The sequence below is a fragment of the Gobio gobio genome (genome assembly GCF_949357685.1).
Source record: "Gobio gobio genome assembly, chromosome: 23".
NCBI lineage: Eukaryota > Metazoa > Chordata > Actinopteri > Cypriniformes > Gobionidae > Gobio > Gobio gobio.
In genome coordinates this window covers 11,399,370-11,417,308 of record NC_137119.1, presented here as the reverse complement: position 1 = coordinate 11,417,308, position 17,939 = coordinate 11,399,370, and the positions used below count along the sequence as shown (strand labels likewise).

The 17,939-nt window shown below is 37.5% G+C and overlaps 1 protein-coding gene across 1 annotated transcript in view; it reads left to right on the top strand.

The window, feature by feature from the left end:
• Positions 1 to 945: 945 nt before the first annotated feature.
• myo3a (myosin IIIA) overlaps positions 946 to 17,939 on the top strand; it is a 122,008-nt gene continuing 105,014 nt past the window's right edge. Inside the window, exons 1-3 of the mRNA XM_079806740.1 lie at positions 946 to 1,070; positions 8,599 to 8,782; positions 9,965 to 10,099. Of these exons, the coding sequence (XP_079662866.1) occupies positions 1,069 to 1,070; positions 8,599 to 8,782; positions 9,965 to 10,099 (321 nt within the window). The 5' untranslated portion in view covers positions 946 to 1,068. The remainder of the gene's footprint in view (positions 1,071 to 8,598; positions 8,783 to 9,964; positions 10,100 to 17,939) is intronic.

Here is a 17,939-nt window from a genome sequence, read left to right as displayed (position 1 = left end):
TCTACATGTGCTCAGTTACATGCTACGTGGCCTCACTGTTTAGAAGGCTAATCACCTGGCATAACTAATGACCGATAATGTCCTATCATGCTCAAATGACATTTTATAACAGATTTGTTTTTTAACTTGGTGGTGCAATTTATGCTGGTTTTTACTGAAAGCAGGTAGGCCAACATGCTCCCTTTGAGTGCCTAGTATATCCTGAAAATATGAATTGAACTTGAAAATTGGCAAAAGGAACCAATGCCAACAGACAAATTTTGCAGGAGTAGGTAATAGGATTGCAGATTTAGCCTAGATTAAAATGTCCCTCAGTAGGGAGCTAATGAGTTTGGGACCAAGCGTTGGTTTGTAGTGGTTGAAAAAACTTATATTTCAGTTTGATAATTTTCTTAAGACATTAACTTTATGTATGTTGGAAGATTCCTTAAAGTTGTAACATTATTTGGACCATTTCTTTTTCATTCATTTTTTACATGGTGGAAGGACAAGTGAATAATCTCTTTTCATTTTTCCAAATGTAGTGATGGCTGTATTTTTCTATTATTCACTCAATCATTCAACCCAGTCAATCATTACCTAATTATCTTTCATTCTAAATAAAATGGAATATGTGCCTTTTTTGCTTAAAAAAGTAATGAGGCATCAACTTGTACTCTAGAAAAAAAGGCTGGGTTATGTAAATACTAAACACTGCATGAAAAGCTTTCTCTGATGTAAAACCCCTAACAAAGGATAAGGATGCTTCCTAAGCTACTCTGTCTAGTTACGTTCTTTGGGTTAGAGAGGTAGTCCCCCTGGCGTTATATTCTTAGTTGTTCTAACTAGCTTTGGCACCTTTATCAATGAGTATCTAAATGAGGAAAGGCTCATGGCGTAGTCAACTAATTCCTCTTAATCCCAACATATCTTCTGCTGCTTAGCATTGTTTCTGGTGCCAGGCATGGCTTGCTGAGATTAGCTTTAGCTGTGGTTAACTCCTCCACAAGTGTTCACACACCACGACTGCCTCAACAGAGTCAATATGGACTTATTCAACAAAATATTCATCAACCATTTAAGAAAAGAATGTAAGTGACATGTTGACCTATGCCATTTTCATCTTGAAAGTAGGTTTAATTGCAGTTAGAGTAGAGAAAGAGCTGGTTGAACTTTCACCCGGTAGGGTCACAAATAGTGAGTCTGTTAGAGAGACAGTATAATAAGATCAGTAATTACTAACAGTACTTACAGAATGACAAACTATTGTTTGTAACATTGTTAACTAATGTGTTGTTCTTACTTTTAAACTACATTTTATTAAGTATTTATGTCTGATATTACTGGCATGGCGCTAGCGTCTATATTGCTACGGACAGGTAAACTCATGGCAATTATATAAGAGAAGTCATGGCAAATTTTGTTTTTATTTCCATTTTATTTTAATGGAATCCGCGAACAGTGATTGAATGTTGTAAAGCTGAAAGCAATACAATAATCAGATTTAATGATAAATGTATTTAAATCTGAGCTGTGACTTTGATAATCTGGTTTATTTATGATCATTTTGTTTGGGCTTGTAGAAGTTCTCAATCAGGGTTCCAGACTGTGACCAAATGGATGCATTGCAACCTTTTTTCCTGCTGGTGCGACTAACTTTTGTTAGAGGTTGCACCGGTGTGACCACCACGGTGCCCAGCTGCCATTTCTGTCATGAAACGGGAAATAACAGGCGGCAGGCAGAGATACAAGATCCAAATGCAGGGGATTTTAATGAAAATAAACAATAAAAAAAACAGGAACAAAGTAACACTGAAGGAAAACACAAAGAAAACACGGGGAACAGAGAACTGAGAATACCTGCATAACAGAAAACAACGACCGACAGAAAACACTCTCCGGACTCTGTGCACGGACCGGGGCCCTCTCCGGACTCTGTGCGCGGACCGGGGCCCTCTCCGGACTCTGTGCGCGGACCGGAACTGGGACCACCGGAACTGGGACCACTGGAATCTCCGACCTGGTGAACCTCGCCATCCAGCCACTTAGCTTCAGTGCATGAGCAGCGTAGCACTCCAATGACCCGTCAGGGTCCCAGTCAGGTATGCATGACCGGAGGGGCTCTGACAATCCCCTCCGAAAGAGGATCATCAGGCATGCCTTGCCCATCTGAGTCAGGCGAGCCAGCCTGACAAACTCCAGCATGTAGTCCTCTATGCTGAGCTCTCCCTGGTGGAAATGTGATCATCTCCCCGCTGGATCCATTCTTGGGTCGGTCGTTCTGTCACGAAACGGGAAATAACAGGCGGCAGGCAGAGATTCAAGATCCAAATGCATGGGATTTTAATGAAAATAAACAATAAAATAAAAACAGGAACAAAATAACACTAAGAAAACACGGGGAACAGAGAACTGAGAATACCTGCATAACAGCAAACAATGACCGACAGAGAACAACTGAATCACTGGGGTATATATACACACAAAGGGAACAAGGTTAACAAGATAACAGGGGGAGTGGCTAATAAGCAACACCTGGGGAAAACTAATCAACATGAAAAACTACAAGAACTACAAAACTCCACAGGAAACAGGACACAGAAAAGAACAAAGACAATGCACAGATAAACTACAACATAAAATTCCCACAGAGTGCCAGACACAGAATAGATGTGAAAAAAATATCAAACGGCAAACGAAACGAAAGCGGAACAGAACTGCCCTACTCGTTCATCAGCCTGGGGCAATAATATACAGCGCAGCACGACCTCATTCACAGGCCGATCTCGATCATGTGACACCGGTACTACTCAGCGCTGGGAGATCCAGTGAGAAAGCGTCAGTCCACAAATCACCAACATTTACCATGGATTTAATGTAGTAACACCAAATGGTATTGAGGCAGAAAACGTTTTTTTTTTTTTTACATGATTCATCTCAGGGTTCGTACAACCTTTGAGAGTGAAATTCAAGCACTTTTCAAGGGCTTTCAAGTGCTTCACACTTTTTCCAGCACTAAATATTATCCAATTTTAAAGTTATTTATTTTTAATGTGATGATTTGTAAAACTAAAAGTTTAAAGGTGTAGGAAAACTAACACTTTGTGGCAAACAAGCACTTTTATAAAAAAAAAGACATGAAATTACCACTATAACCAGTAGTTGGCGGCAGAGGAACACTTATTGACCTATTAGCATTTCCAATCTCTTTTCTTAATATATCGAAAAAGTTGGAAGTCAGTCTCATGAAAAACAAAAAAACTTTTCTTAAAATTGTGACTGAATTACACAGAAAACAAGTAAAGAGTGCTCCTTTTGTTATCACTGAATCTGACGGTCAATTCAGTGATACCAAGAATGGTACATTCAATGAGAGTAGAATATTTAAATGTAGGTTTTTGCACATTACTGTAATAAAAGTTAATTTTATCTGCATATCAAGTCAAACTCAGTGCTTCACTGTTATATTTCCAATAAACAAACATGTAATATTATTAGTAACTGCTCTTATTAACAAAACAATGCAAAACAAGTAATTTTATTATTAAATTAACTTTATGATAATTTTTTTTCAAATCAGCTGCTAGCACCACCATCTGTAGAACTTAAATGTTGGTCTTGAGCCCTGTGAATGGCTGCTAACTTTTTAGTAGCCAAATTGGAAGTCTTCACCCCTGCCCACGGGGACCCACTGTCCCGCAGAGCTCCAATATCCTCTAAATCACAGGCAGGTGTGCTGAAGCAGGTTGGAAATAAACTTTGCAGGACAAATTTGCACTTTATAAATAAAATAGTTATTCAGTCAAGAACAGCGAGTGTCTTTTGTCTCTTCATCTTTTGTTGTTTGATTAACCTTATTATAGAGACGGCAGCAGGAATATTAGGCTGCTGTCACTTTAAGAGCTGCACAGATCCAATATACTGTTACACATGCATTTTCTTTGTTGACTGTTTATGTACCTGTTAAGACATAACCAGGGCCGGCCCTGACCAATTTGCTGCCCTAGGCAAGATTTTATTTGGTGCCCCTTGTATCAAGGTTTAGCACTACACGTTATCAGTCTAAGTTGTGGAAACACTCGTACAGTTTTATTTTTGTAATGCATTGATGTTTTATTTTTATTGTTGTTGTTTTATATGATGTCCAGTCCATTCTACCCCATCATTATGTTCATGATATTATTATTATTATTTTATTTTTTAAAGGCTGATGATAGTTAAACTATACAAAAATAGCACTACGCCACATTACAGCCTAAACACAAAGAGCAAGAGTAATAGCATCTAGCATTCATGCACAAACTATTCATTGAGAACTAGCAAAGGTGTTTGTTTTCCAGTAGATGGCAGCAATCTTACACTTGACTATGAGCATTCATGTTTTCACCGGGAATTAAACTGTGAAATTTAGATATTTAATGTGAATTTTACCTAAAATGTTGCCATTTTGTTATTCTGTTGCCTCTGGCTTGGCGTGCTCAGTTGGGGACACTACATTTTTCAACTAAACATCGAAATAAATCTAAATAATAAACTAAATTAACCATTTAAACTAAATTACTGATCGAATTATTGATCTAAAGCCCACACTGTCACTGTATGATAATTGAAATGAACTGATGACATCAGCGTTTTTTCCAGAATGGCTATACAGCTGAATAAAATTATGTTGCATTATTTTCCTGTTTAACAATGTAAAGCTGCTTTGAAACAATCTACATTGTTAAAAGCGCTATATAAATAAAGTTGACTTGACTTGACTATTTTAAATGAACCTGTATATAAATATCATTACTAATTTTGGCAAATACTTGTGTAAAATTGCTATATATCCCCTTAAAACTGCACAATTGCAGAGTAAAAACATTAAGCTATTAAAAAAAGTGATATTACATGCGTTTAATATTGTATATATATATATATATATATATATAGATATATATATATATAGATATAAAAAAAATTGTTTTTTTTTTACAAAATCACACTGGCTGTGTGGCCTCTGGAGAACCCAGAACAGCTGCTTGCATAGTTTGAGGTAAAAATAACGAATTAAATTAGCGAACATTAGTATTTTACCACTATGCAATTAGATACACTGTTCATTCATTAGCCTACATCACTTTACTTCGGTCTTTACACTGCAAAAAATGCTCTTCTTATTTAGTATTTATTTCTTGTTTCCAGTATAAAATCTAAAAATTCTTAAATCAAGATGCCTTTACTAGATAAGTAAAATGACATTAGATATTTTTTCTTATTTTCTGGGGGGAAAAAATCAAAATGAAGTGAGTTTTTTGCTTAAAACAAGCAAAATTATCTGCCAATGGGGTGAGAAAAATAATCTTATTTCTGTTTGGGAAAGAAACAAGATTTCAATCAGGAACAAGATTATTTTTCTCACCCCATTGGCAGATCATTTTGCTTGTTATAAGCAAAAACTCACTTCATTTTGATTTTATTTTCAAGAAAACATATCTTATGTCATTTAACTTATCTAGTAAATGCATCTTGATTTAAGAATTTTTAGATATTTAGACTAGAAACAAGACACAAATACGAAGTAAGAAGAGCAGTGTATTCCTTATCTTCCCATCATCAGAGGGCTTCTGTCTTTTTTGACACTACAATTCGGCCATCCGTCATAAATGATCAGGCAACTTTCACTGAGTCTACACCTGGCGCGAGCGGCCAAGCACCCTAAAAAATAAAAGCAATCCTGTCTGCTTTGGATGCGGCGAAAGGCGGCGCGACACAACAATTTCCCCTAACGTTAAACTGATTGCACGTTATATTTCTGACGCACTTCAAGTAACTCGGCGGGGGGAGATTGATGCGGCGGACTGGGAAGAGGCGGGGGACGCTTTTTTTGCGCTTTATTTGGTAATATTTCAAATGAATATTAATAAAATATCGGTAATAGGCCTACATTTTGGCGCCCCTAAGGATGAGTGGCGCCCCTAGCATTTGCCTATTCCGCCTATGCCACGGGCCGGCCCTGGACATAACCGACTGTGTTTAAGAGGATATTTTGACATATTTTTGTGTGTATTTGTCCATTCAAGTGAAAAAAGACGTGGAAGAGAACAGTATTGCACACTATACAATACGAGAGGCTGCTTTCTGTGTGCACGTCGTTTTTGGTGTGTCTTTTTGCTTTTCAGTGGTATAAAATCACATTAAAATCATTTTTTGGTGAGTATGCTTTCGAAGTGTGCTGCACACAAAACAGTGTGCAGGTATTTTTGTGCTTGAATGGTTTAAATTCATATTAAGATGCACAGAATTGATAAGCAGAATCGAAATGCATGTGTCTAATCGAATACACGGTTCTTGGAAATTTGGAACCGATTCTAAAATGGAACCGGTTTCTCTATATCCAACCCAACTCTTGGTCAGGGGTGTCCAATCCTGCTCCTGGAAGCCACTTTCCTGTAGAGTTTAGCTCCAACACACCTGCCTGGCAGTCTCTAGTTATCCTGAAGATATTGATTAGGTAGTTTATGTGTGTTTAATTAGGGATATAACTAAACTTTGCTGGAAGGTGGCTAGGGTTGGGTACCGAAATCCGGTTCCAATATGGCACCGGTACTTATATAACCGGTATGTACCGGACCGAATCAGAACGCAGATTTCGGTTCCTCATTTCGGTGCCAAAATTCAAACGTGCTTTCGCGCTTTGGCTGAGCCAGAGACAGACGCTCAGCGCTGGTCACATCACAACTCATGACAACTATTCAGTGTTTTCAACGACATCACGTTTATTTCAGGTTTCAGACATTTAAATGCTCATAAGTAGGCTACTAGCAAAAAACACACCCTGATGTCTATGAAAGCGGCTATGACAATCCTTTCAGACGATTATAATTTGACTAACGTTACATGTTTTATTCACATCAGATACATGCACATTATATAGTAACTATAGCGTTTACTCTGTTCTTCTTCCAGTTCACTGGTCACTTACTTTCATGTATTTCGTGAGACGAGAATGCTCTCAAGTGTTGTAAATCCGACAGATCCGATTCTGAGGCGCAAACTAACATGGCGCCGCCCATTGCGCTTTATAGATCAACTAACACACATTCACTCACACATTTGAACATCAGATAGTTCGTGACACAGTTAAGAAGTTTGTGAATATTTTGAATAAAAAGAAAAAACGAAATAAACCCGATACAGCTGAGCTGTCAGCGCTATTGCGGCTGCTGTGTCATCATGTGAGAAACATGACGCGTCGCCATGGAAACATTAAGACGATGCGTTCTAAAATATTTAGCCAGAGAATATGATCATATTTCAAAAAAGAGCTGAAGCTCGAAGCTGGTTAGTAGCATACCAAGAATACAGACTACTGCTGTTATTATTGTAATTAAGAGTTATATTAGGCTTGTTGTAGTTGGGTTAGGTGGCTTAGGTTTTACTGTGAATTTGTAAATAAGTCAATTATAATTTGTAAATAAGTAAATTGTGTTTTGTATTTATTTATATTCATACATTTAAGTATACATTAAACTTTTAATAAATGGTTCAATTTAAATAAAAAATAAATAAATAAAAAGCCATTTAATGTCATCCACCTCGTTTTGTGGCCTTTAAAAAAAAAAAAGTATCGGTTCAGGCACCGTTTAGGCACCGGAACCGTTTTAAAAGTATCGGTTTGGCACCGGAATCGAAAAAAACCCAAACGATACCCAACCCTAAAGGTGGCCCTCTAGGAGTCAATAAAATGGCAGAATTTGCATTGACCTCCAAGTCATATCTAGAGACCAGAATGGAGGTGAGCACTTTTGATTTAGGCCAGTGATTAACCACCTAGCAAACACCCAGAACCCCTTAGCCACTGCATAGCAACACCCTGGCAACTACTCTAGTATAGTGCTTTGCACAGGCAAGCACAACGTTCAGAATTTGCATAACTCTGCTACTGGATTTCTGTTTTTGCATTGTACCAAATGAAATGTAATGATTTCTTTCACTAAGTTTCTGAGGAGGACAGGCAGGTTTTGTTGAGTTACCTCAACATAATGATATCTTTGAAGGAACATAACGTCTGGCCCTTTGGTAAATTGGCTCACTGCCCCCTCAGATCTTTCAGTCTTTGATCTAGTCCTAGATCTTCCTACTTTTCTCAAACATTGTTTTTTGAAAAGGGATTCACAAACGCTGATATTAAAACCCTTGAGACATAAACTGAACCAAAACATTTATGTCCAAAACAAGTTTTTTTCATCCTCAGTGACAGGCAAAAATCCAACAGCTTTTGCAAAAGTCTGAGGGATACACTAAGTCAGACATGATACAGGGTATTTTATTAAGTAGGACATGTTACTACTATATATATGGATTTTATTAATCCTGGAGTAACTTTACTGTCAAACAAAATAGTCCTAGCTGTGCTTAGATTAAGTAATCCCATACATACATTTAAGTATATATTTTTCATGCAGAGGTGTCACATGGTTGTTAAAAGTGTTATCTTGCCTGTACAGGTGTCACAAGTGATGGAACAAATTCTGTGTTAACCACTATAAGTCAAATGGGAAAACAGTGAGCGGGCCGTCTATAACTGCAAAAAACCATTCAGCTCAAGACTCAATATGTGCTCTTTCTCCTCAGGAGATCTTTCGGGAAGATGTTTCCTCGTTCAGGGAAATCCATCGTCTTTGACAGCTTTCCAGATCCATCAGACACCTGGGAGATCGTTGAGACTATTGGTAAAGGGACTTATGGGAAAGTTTATAAAGTGCTTAACAGGGTCGATGGCAGCAAAGCCGCCGTCAAAATATTGGATCCAATCCATGTGAGTAAAACCCTACTAGATCAAACCTGTATGTGGTGTGTGTTTTTAGGTCAAAAAGAGATATGAAGTCATATAAGCATAGAGAAAAGCTCAAAGTCAGATTTGCACAGAAGGGCACGGCCATTAGGGGCAGGGTCATTTTAGGCCCTTCAGGTTCAATCAGTTCACATTTGTCTGAATCTGTATGCATGCATTTGTGTGTACCTGTGAGAGTGTTTACGCCTTAAGAGAGGCCTGCAGGCAATTACTGAGCACTGAGAACATCCACTCGCCACTGTCATATTAAGAACAGAACATCTATATCCTGCAGATAATGCCAAAAGGCTCTCTGTCCTGCTTGTTATTTCTCCAGCCACACACTCTTTCCTTTAGTGATTTGGCAAATAAAAGGGCCTCTAACAGCACATACCCAGACTAATCATGATGAGATGGCTTTTCAGAAAATGTGCAATTTGTGTTCATTTACTTTTCTCCAGTTCACCCTTTCAAAGTCCTGAAAGGAGGCTTGGAAATATTTCAATGGCCTTTGGCTGCCAGTATATTTAAAATGACTCATCTAGATCAAATAAATCTTGGCTTAATTTAATAGACTGCAGCTGCCATGGTCATTGTACCTCAGATATTCACAAATGTTTATTTTCACCCCTTTTCAACTGCAGGAAATGCAGTAATCGTGTAGTAATAGATATATGGAGCACTTTTGAAGCCAAAAGGCATCACAGAAAAGACCTGTGTACCATATTCATTAAAATTCTACACTCAGAGGTTGTTTTTCCTCCAGGTTCAATCAGTAAACAGTAATTTTCTGATTGTTGGAAGACATGGAAGCCAACAAATATTATTTCAATCTATGCCTCATGTGTAGTTCACTGCTGTGGGGCTTTATTAATGCTGACATTTCATGGCCTTTTCTGGCTTTGCTAATTTCAATGGATGAAATGACTAGCAACATTTTGTTGCATCAGTTACATCAGCAAAAAAAAATGCCTCCATTTGTGTTTCAATAAATACTGAATAGTTTAAGAAATGTCTTTGTTCACTCAAAAATGAAAATTGATTGTGAAAATGAATTAGAATTTTACATTTATAATTATAGCAACCCATTTAAGGAACATTGACAATGCCCTATAAAACAGCAAAGTGTAAAATAGTCAGCCAATTCAATTCATCTGTTTATTTCAGGATATTGATGAGGAAATTGAAGCTGAATATAACATCCTGAAAGCTCTCTCAGACCATCCCAATGTCGTCAAGTTCTTTGGAATGTTCTACAAGAAGGATGCCAAGAACGGGGACCAGCTATGGCTAGTACTAGAGGTGAAGTTCAATTCTATGTCACGCATGTGCATCTCATTATATCACACATGTTAAACTGGGCTTGTGACATTGTCTGCAAAACATTTTAAATGCCCTTATCAACCATGGCTATTATATTTGCAGCAAGAAAACATGCATATGCTAATGTTTTGGTAAATCATAGCAAAGTTGTGTACTGCATGCTATATCATTATCACATGATGGATTTATTGCTGCCAACGCAGTGTGGGCTGATGGGATACGTATGAAAGCAGTGAAAATCTGTTTATAGAGGATTAGCAAAATATGCTGTTAATAAAAAGTTACTAGTGTCAACACCTCTGTAATTTTAGCAGCACATTTAAATACATACAGAACATTTCTAAAAGCTGTGAAATGTAATTTTTTAGAGGGTGAATCTCTCTGTTTTAGGACAATTTTAAGATAGTCATTTTTAAAATCACATTAGGCCTACATGACCTTTTTTTGACTGCTTGAGAACAGACAAGTAAATGGGATGAGTGTTACATAAGAGACTGTAGTTTCAGCAGTAGGTCTGGACAGAGTTTTTGTGGCAGGACAGGTATGGGAGGGTGGTGATGACTACTAATGTGAGCCGGCTGTGTTCTGCTCAGATGAGCAGGTTCAGATACAAATTCTGCACTCAGACCACTCCCGGCGCTATGGGCGGGCCTTAGGGGGCCGGGCCCGCCCACAAAGCTCCTGTGCCCCCCCTCCATCAAATTTACATTTAAAAATTATTTAAAAAATAATAATAATTTACGTGTAGTATTTATATATTTATTGATGTGTGTATTTAAGTGTAATATTTGACTCATAATCTTATTTAAAAAAACACCCGCGAAGTTTGACTGATTGTTTACAAAAAAGGGGTTTCCCGCTGACCCGCTCTAACGGCAGCATCTCGTTTTGCCTAAGCTAGCTAGCTAGGTTAAATTTAAATTAATCGTGAAAGTGAAAATATTAAAATATAGATATACGAAGCTTTTTCAAATCATCAGCTTCTGGAGGGAAGAAACTGACACCTGTGGCGCCTGAAACACCTGCTACAACGACAGAAGCAGCACCAGTCATGATCCAAGCTATGTTTTTTTTTATGAGATTCCACTCCCAAAAACGTCGACTTCAGCTGTATTAAGAACGTGAGTAGGGCAGTTGGTTTTATTACTCTTCTTAAGTTGCACCAGCTGTGGTGTAAATTATGCATTTGACTCTAGCCGTGTTTACATTACCCTTCAAATTGCGCAAATTGAAATTGCGAATTGAAAATATTTCGAAATAGTTTTTTATCGATATTTAGATAATAGCGCAAAACAGCTGCGCAAATCTGTAATGGAAACGCAGCTACTGATATGCTATATGTGTGTGAGTGTGTCGTAGTTGATTATGCATGGTTGATTTAATACTTAACTTGAGATTTGTGACTATTAGGCTGTTATTAGGAAGTTGGCTTATAGCATGCTGTGTTCACGGAACAATGCAGACCAAGGCTATAACTGTAACATGATATCTTCAGTAACCGAAATATGAGTGGGCAATAGGCTAATTGTAGTTAGGATACTGAAATCGCCGTGAAACTGTTGTAGCAATAGTTGGTTGTTGTCCTATAGAAAAATGTATTGGATGTCATAATTAGGCCCCCCCAAGAATATTAAATGCCCGTCCATTGATTTGTTTCTGCAGCCGGCTCTGACTCAGACCATAGACTGTATACAACAATGGACGTAGTAGTGTCCATGACGTCACCCGTAGGTTTTTTCTTAAGAGCATTTTTGAAGCCCAAAGTGGGCGGAGCTGGCCATCTTGGCAGCACGTCAAATCACCAACATTCACCATGGATTTAATGCAGTAACACCACATGGTATTGTGGTAGAAATTCAAAAAAAAAAATTATGCATTTTTCACATTATTCATCTCATGGTTGGTACAACCTTTTGAGAGTGAAATGCAAGCATTTTTTTAAGGGATTTCAAGTGTTTCACACTTTTTCCCGCACTTCAAAGCTCTAAATATTATCAATTTTATGTTATTTATATTTAACGTGATGATTTGTAAAACTAAACGTTTAAAAGTGTAGGAAAACTAACACTTTGTGGCAAACAAGCACTTTTATTTTTAAAAAAGTTGTCCGCAGAGGAGCTCTTATTTGACTTATTAGCCATTTCCACTCCCCTTTCCTATTATAGGGAAACAAGTTGATCATGGATAAAAATTTGTTTTTTGACTGTGGTTACAAAAATTACATTTTATCTGCATATCAATTCAAGCTTCACAGTTAAATTTCCATCAAACAAACAAGTAATGCTATTAGTAAACGCACTTATTAACAAAACAATGCAAAACAATAGTAATTTTATTTTAATATTAACTTTATGATAAATTTTCCTCCAGAGGTGCTGGTGCCACCATCTGTAGAACTTAGTGGCGCTGGTGCCACTGCTCTCAAATGTTATATATATATATATATATATATATATATATATATATATATATATATATATATATATATATATATATATATATATATATATATATATATATATATATATATATATATATATATAAAGTTCGTTTTAGAAAGAAAAATCAATTGTGTGGCCCCAAATTGTATTTAAATCAACCCCCCCTCCCCCCATATAAAATTTTCTTTTAAATAAATAAGAGAATTTTAAATTCTAACACAATAAATCTGTTTAAAATAATAAAAAGGCTCAGAAAACACAGTGAAAGCTCTAGTATTGTCATGTCTATGTTTTGTGTTTTCTTGTTTGCCTGTGTGCCTGTTCAGTTGACCCAGTTTCCCAGTGTGTCTGATTGTTGTATTCCTGTCACCTGTTGTTCAATTAGTTACCTTGTTAATTATCTCATTATCTCATTAGCTCCTTTTTTTGCCATGTGTATTTAAGCCCTGTGTTTGGTTCAATTCAGGCCCCATCCACACGAAAGCCAGAGCTTTCCCTATCCAATCTTTTTTTTCCCCCTCATCTCAAGAAATATCTGCGTACTTACGAGAGCACTGAAACCGACTCAAAACGATGTATTATACATGCCAGACCAGTATGTGGCGCTGTAATTCTTAGGGATGCACCGAAATGAAAATTCTTGGCCGAAACCGAAAACCGAAAAAGAGGAAACCAAGGCCGAAAACCGAAACACCGAAAGAAATTATGCCAATTATTAGTACCATTGCATTTATGGCTATGACTGTGTACTAACTTTACTAAAATCAAGGCATTGCAATTGCATAAATTAATATTAAAGTTTCAAAGAATAAATCAACTACAAATTATGCCAATATTTATTTAGCACATTGCAACAATGCACAGTATAAAATAAAATTCTAACTAAAATGTTTAACTTGACCCCACTCATTTGTACATTAAATAATAATGTACAGGCCTACAGAAAGGTTTTAAAATTAAATGTTCTCTCATAAAAACAGTGCATTTAGGTCTAGTGCATTTTAAATTTTTCTCTATAGGACTACTACAAGAAAGTGCATTCAGAACAGGTGCATTAGGTCTAATAATCAACACTAAAATAACATAGTACGCAAACATGTAAACTTTACATAAGGCAGTTTTTGCAATAACTTCTAAATCTGATTATAAAATAGTTTTTTATCCAATTCGTTGTTGAAATATAATCATTTATACACAGTGTCTGTCATTTTCATGACAGGTTTATTTAACATGCATGAAATAATCAAGATATCATTAACAGGTTAAGTAGAATATAATGAATATAACGGCTAATAAAGAGCATATATTTAGTGAAAGAGTTGATTTACTTTAGTGAATAAAATTCTGTGGACACTGAATGACTGCCTGAGGTAAATGTGATGCTAAAGTTACATGACATTTGTTTGGTTTACAGCAGTTATATTGACGTCTTTTCGCTGTTGAAACACTGATTGAGCGATTACACCACATATGATATGTGACAGTAAGTTGTAATGTATCCTCAACACACCTTAGATGTTCATTCATGTTTATTCTTAAGGAAGAGATGATCGATCGCGCTCATGCGCGAGCGCCGCCGCTTGAACTGTGATGTGATCAGTGATGCCACATTAAAGAGCGCCAAAACGGCATTTATCGTTTGAATTTCGTGATGCATGTTGATCGATGTTGGTGTGGAAACTCGGATTGAAGTGTGTTCCGCGCTTAAAACATGCCCACTGTTAAAGATTTTCGGTGGCCGAATATTCGGTGCATCCCTAGTAATTCTGCCACAGAAATACACTAAAAACAGTGAAGAAAAGTTTTGGCTAGAAGGGGTACAGCAACGGTCGGAAGTGAGGCAAAATATCACGATAAAAGAACAATAAATAAATTTGCTAGTTACCAGATTGTGTTCTATTAACGGCTACACCTACCCCAACCCTAAACCTACCCTTACAATAATGCAACTACAGTAATTAAATGACACAATATTTAGTTACCAGATTGTGTTCTATTAACGGCTACACCTACCCCAACCCTAAACCTACCCTTACAATAATGCAACTACAGTAATTAAATGACACAATATTGATGTGCACATCAGAGTCCTACACGGGTCCGATTTTGTTAATCCGCACCCGCCCGTACCCGCAGTGCTTAAAACCGCATCCGACCCGTTTTCTGACAGCAGCACTAATTAAAATCCGCACCCGACCCAACCCGCTTAAAACAGAAGCAACACCTGACCCACACCCGAAATAAAATCAGTTTAGCATATCACATTATAGACACACTTACAAAAATGTTTATTGCCAGCATACAGAACTTATTACACGACCATTAACACAAGGACAACTTCAGCCAAAGCTGTCAAAAGGCTACATCATGAAGAAAATGGTTATGTGTCCTTATCATCTCTACGAGGCACATTCAGTTCTGTCCTTGTTTGAAAAAAACTGTTCGATAGAACTGTTTGTGCTTGGTTTGTTACCACAGTTATCTGCAACCCGACCCGCACCTGTATCCGACACAGTTAGGATGTTTTTCACCCGTTTCAGCAATATTCGCGGGTCACCCGTCAGGTACCTGCACCCGTGCAGGACTCTGGTGCACATGCCCAGTGGCCATAGCTGTATCCCCTCTAGTCTTTACCATGCGGGACGTGGTGTGATGACATCATCATTTCACAATATATACGGATTGGCTGTACACACGAATACGCAAGGGTGTCAGTTTCAGATTTATCCTCTCTGGGACCCGTTTAAAAAAATACAGATTTCAGGCTCCTAAAACGCCGGATCCATCTGGACGAAATGCTGATTCGATACAACATTTTTACGTATACAGTAGTGCTGTCAGTTAAACGTGTTATTAACGACGTTAACGCAAACCTATTTTAACGGCGTCAATTTTTTTATCGCGAGATTAACGTTCTTTTTGGTCTAACAAACTTTGTAGTTTTTTCACATGCTGTTGCAACAACTAGTAACGTTAGAAAAACTACAACACCACTCCGGATGTAGCTAGACCGGAAACAAAACATCAGGCACGCTGCGGCTGCCCGCACTCGTTTGGGCCATTAAAAGAGTAGACGTGGATGGCAAGCGTGAGACGCCGAAATGAGAAACGTATTAAGCCATGGTTTAACTCAGGGGTCTTCAACTAAAAGTGCTTGTCTTGAGCGCTGCTTTCTGCTCTGATGGTGCATTCACACCAGACGCGAATTAAGCGTTTTGCGCGAGTGATTTAAGTCAATGCAAAGACGCAAATAGACATTCTGCGGCGCAGATTAAGCGGCGTGCATGTCGCGTCATTCGCGTCCGGTGTGAACGCACCATCAGTCTCTTCTTCACTGCATGCTTGACCGCGCGTCTGGGTCTGAACGTAGTAACAGTGAGCATTGCAACGTTAACTGTTTCATTACGTCAAAAGGCTTCGCGGTCCGGATTCGGACTGGAGTCCACTAGTTGGCGACCCCTGGTTTAACTGCACTATAGGCGGAGTCCTAGTTTACCTTGCATGTGCACTTTGTAATTTTATTTTGTATCACCCTGTTTTGATCCCTTAGAAAGGGCTGTTGAAGGGGCTGTTTGTGCAACAAAGTATTTGTTTCACCCTTTTATTGATGGGCAGTGTTACATTGTACAGCGATTATTTGCTCCAAGTGAGAATGTTGGTGTGAAATCGAACACTAAAGTATGCCAATGTTGTTTTCAATAAAACAAACATTTGAACAAAGCAAGCCGATCCACTTTTCTATGTTGATAAGAGCATTAATATAAGAAAAAATAATGGGACAAAAAGAAATCAAGGGACATTTAGAATAAATAAAAATGTGCGATTAATTGTGATTAATTGTGAGTTAACTATGACATTAATGCGATTAATCGCGATTAAATATTTTAATCGCTTGACAGCACTACAGTAGTATACAGCTAAATGTGTCTCGGTGTGGGCTCAGTTGTCCGTTATCGTCGCTATATGCTTGGTTGTTCTGTTTGATGTCAAATTAGATCCCCTCTCTCCTCGTCTCTGCAACCAACCCGTGACAAGTATTACTTGGTTTGATATTTTTATTATATAAAGTTATAGAAATTCTTAAATTTGTCTTACTATTTGGGCCACTATACAAAAAATAATATCATATTTATTAGGCCATTAGATATTTCTGCATTTTAGCTGAATTGGATTCTTATATTTGTTCTTCCATCTGTAGTAGAGGAAGTGATCTTTTTTTCTTTTTTCACGTTTCCCTAAAGAGCTTTGCATTTCTGAATGCAAACTCCTGCATGCAAAATCCACAGTCAGCAATCCAAATATGGAAGTTAATCCTCTGGCTGGAATCATAGTCGAGCATTCAAGCTGTCAGCAGCAGTCGAAGAGATGGCAGAGTGCAGGGGGGAGGGGGGGTTAAATTGCCATGGTTACAGTTGTCCCCTCTGAACTGTAATTTTCTGTATTTCAGTAGGATATGGATAGAAGGCTCCTCCACATTGAGTGACCCCTGATTACAGAGAGGACTCGCACAAATTGCGTCCTCCACTTTGGTGGCTGCTCATCAGCCCTGGTGCTTGTTCTGCCTTTCTTTTGTGTTGTGGCTTCTAATTATGGATATGAAGGGAATTGCTTTCATCTGTACTCACCGGTTCCTCATTGTATAAGGGGCAGACTCCGCTCCGTCATATTAAAACTTCAAAGATATCAGAAATGATCTCTATTCAGTTTTGTTCAAGTTGGCTTGTAGGCTCCAGTTGGTGGTTAATGGCTGGGATAGGGCTGAGGACAGCGGTTCATTGTTGTAATTTCAGTCTCTGTGCCACTGTTATTGAAGGATTTCATTTATTACCTAAAATGCAGGGCTTTTTGTGGGTATGCAGTTTGTAAAAGCTTTCTTGATGAAAGTGAAATGTATTGACTGGATTCGTAGAAACTGGAGACAATCAATATAAAATGGTGCTTGCAAAATTGCTTAAAAGAGTTGGTTGCAAATACCTGCATTATGCAGTATGGCTAACATGAAATAGCAATGAGCTGCATTTATAGAATTTATTGATCTATGTTTATGTTGTTAATGTTTGCATGTATATTTTACATGTCTTAATTTGCACCAGTTAACATTAATGTATTATGTAAACATTAAACATTATCAATGGACAATAGTTTATTCAGACACATTAAATTGATCAAAAGTGACAGTAAAGACTTTGTCATTATTACAAAAATATATTTCAAAATAAATGCAAAAATAAGCAGCACAACTGTTTTCAACATTGATAATAAGAAATGTTTCTCATCAAATCAGCATATTAGAATGATTTCTGAAGGATCATGTGACACTGAAGACTTTCAAAAGAATTAAAGTGGAAATTAATGGACTGACTCACGAAGAAGTGACA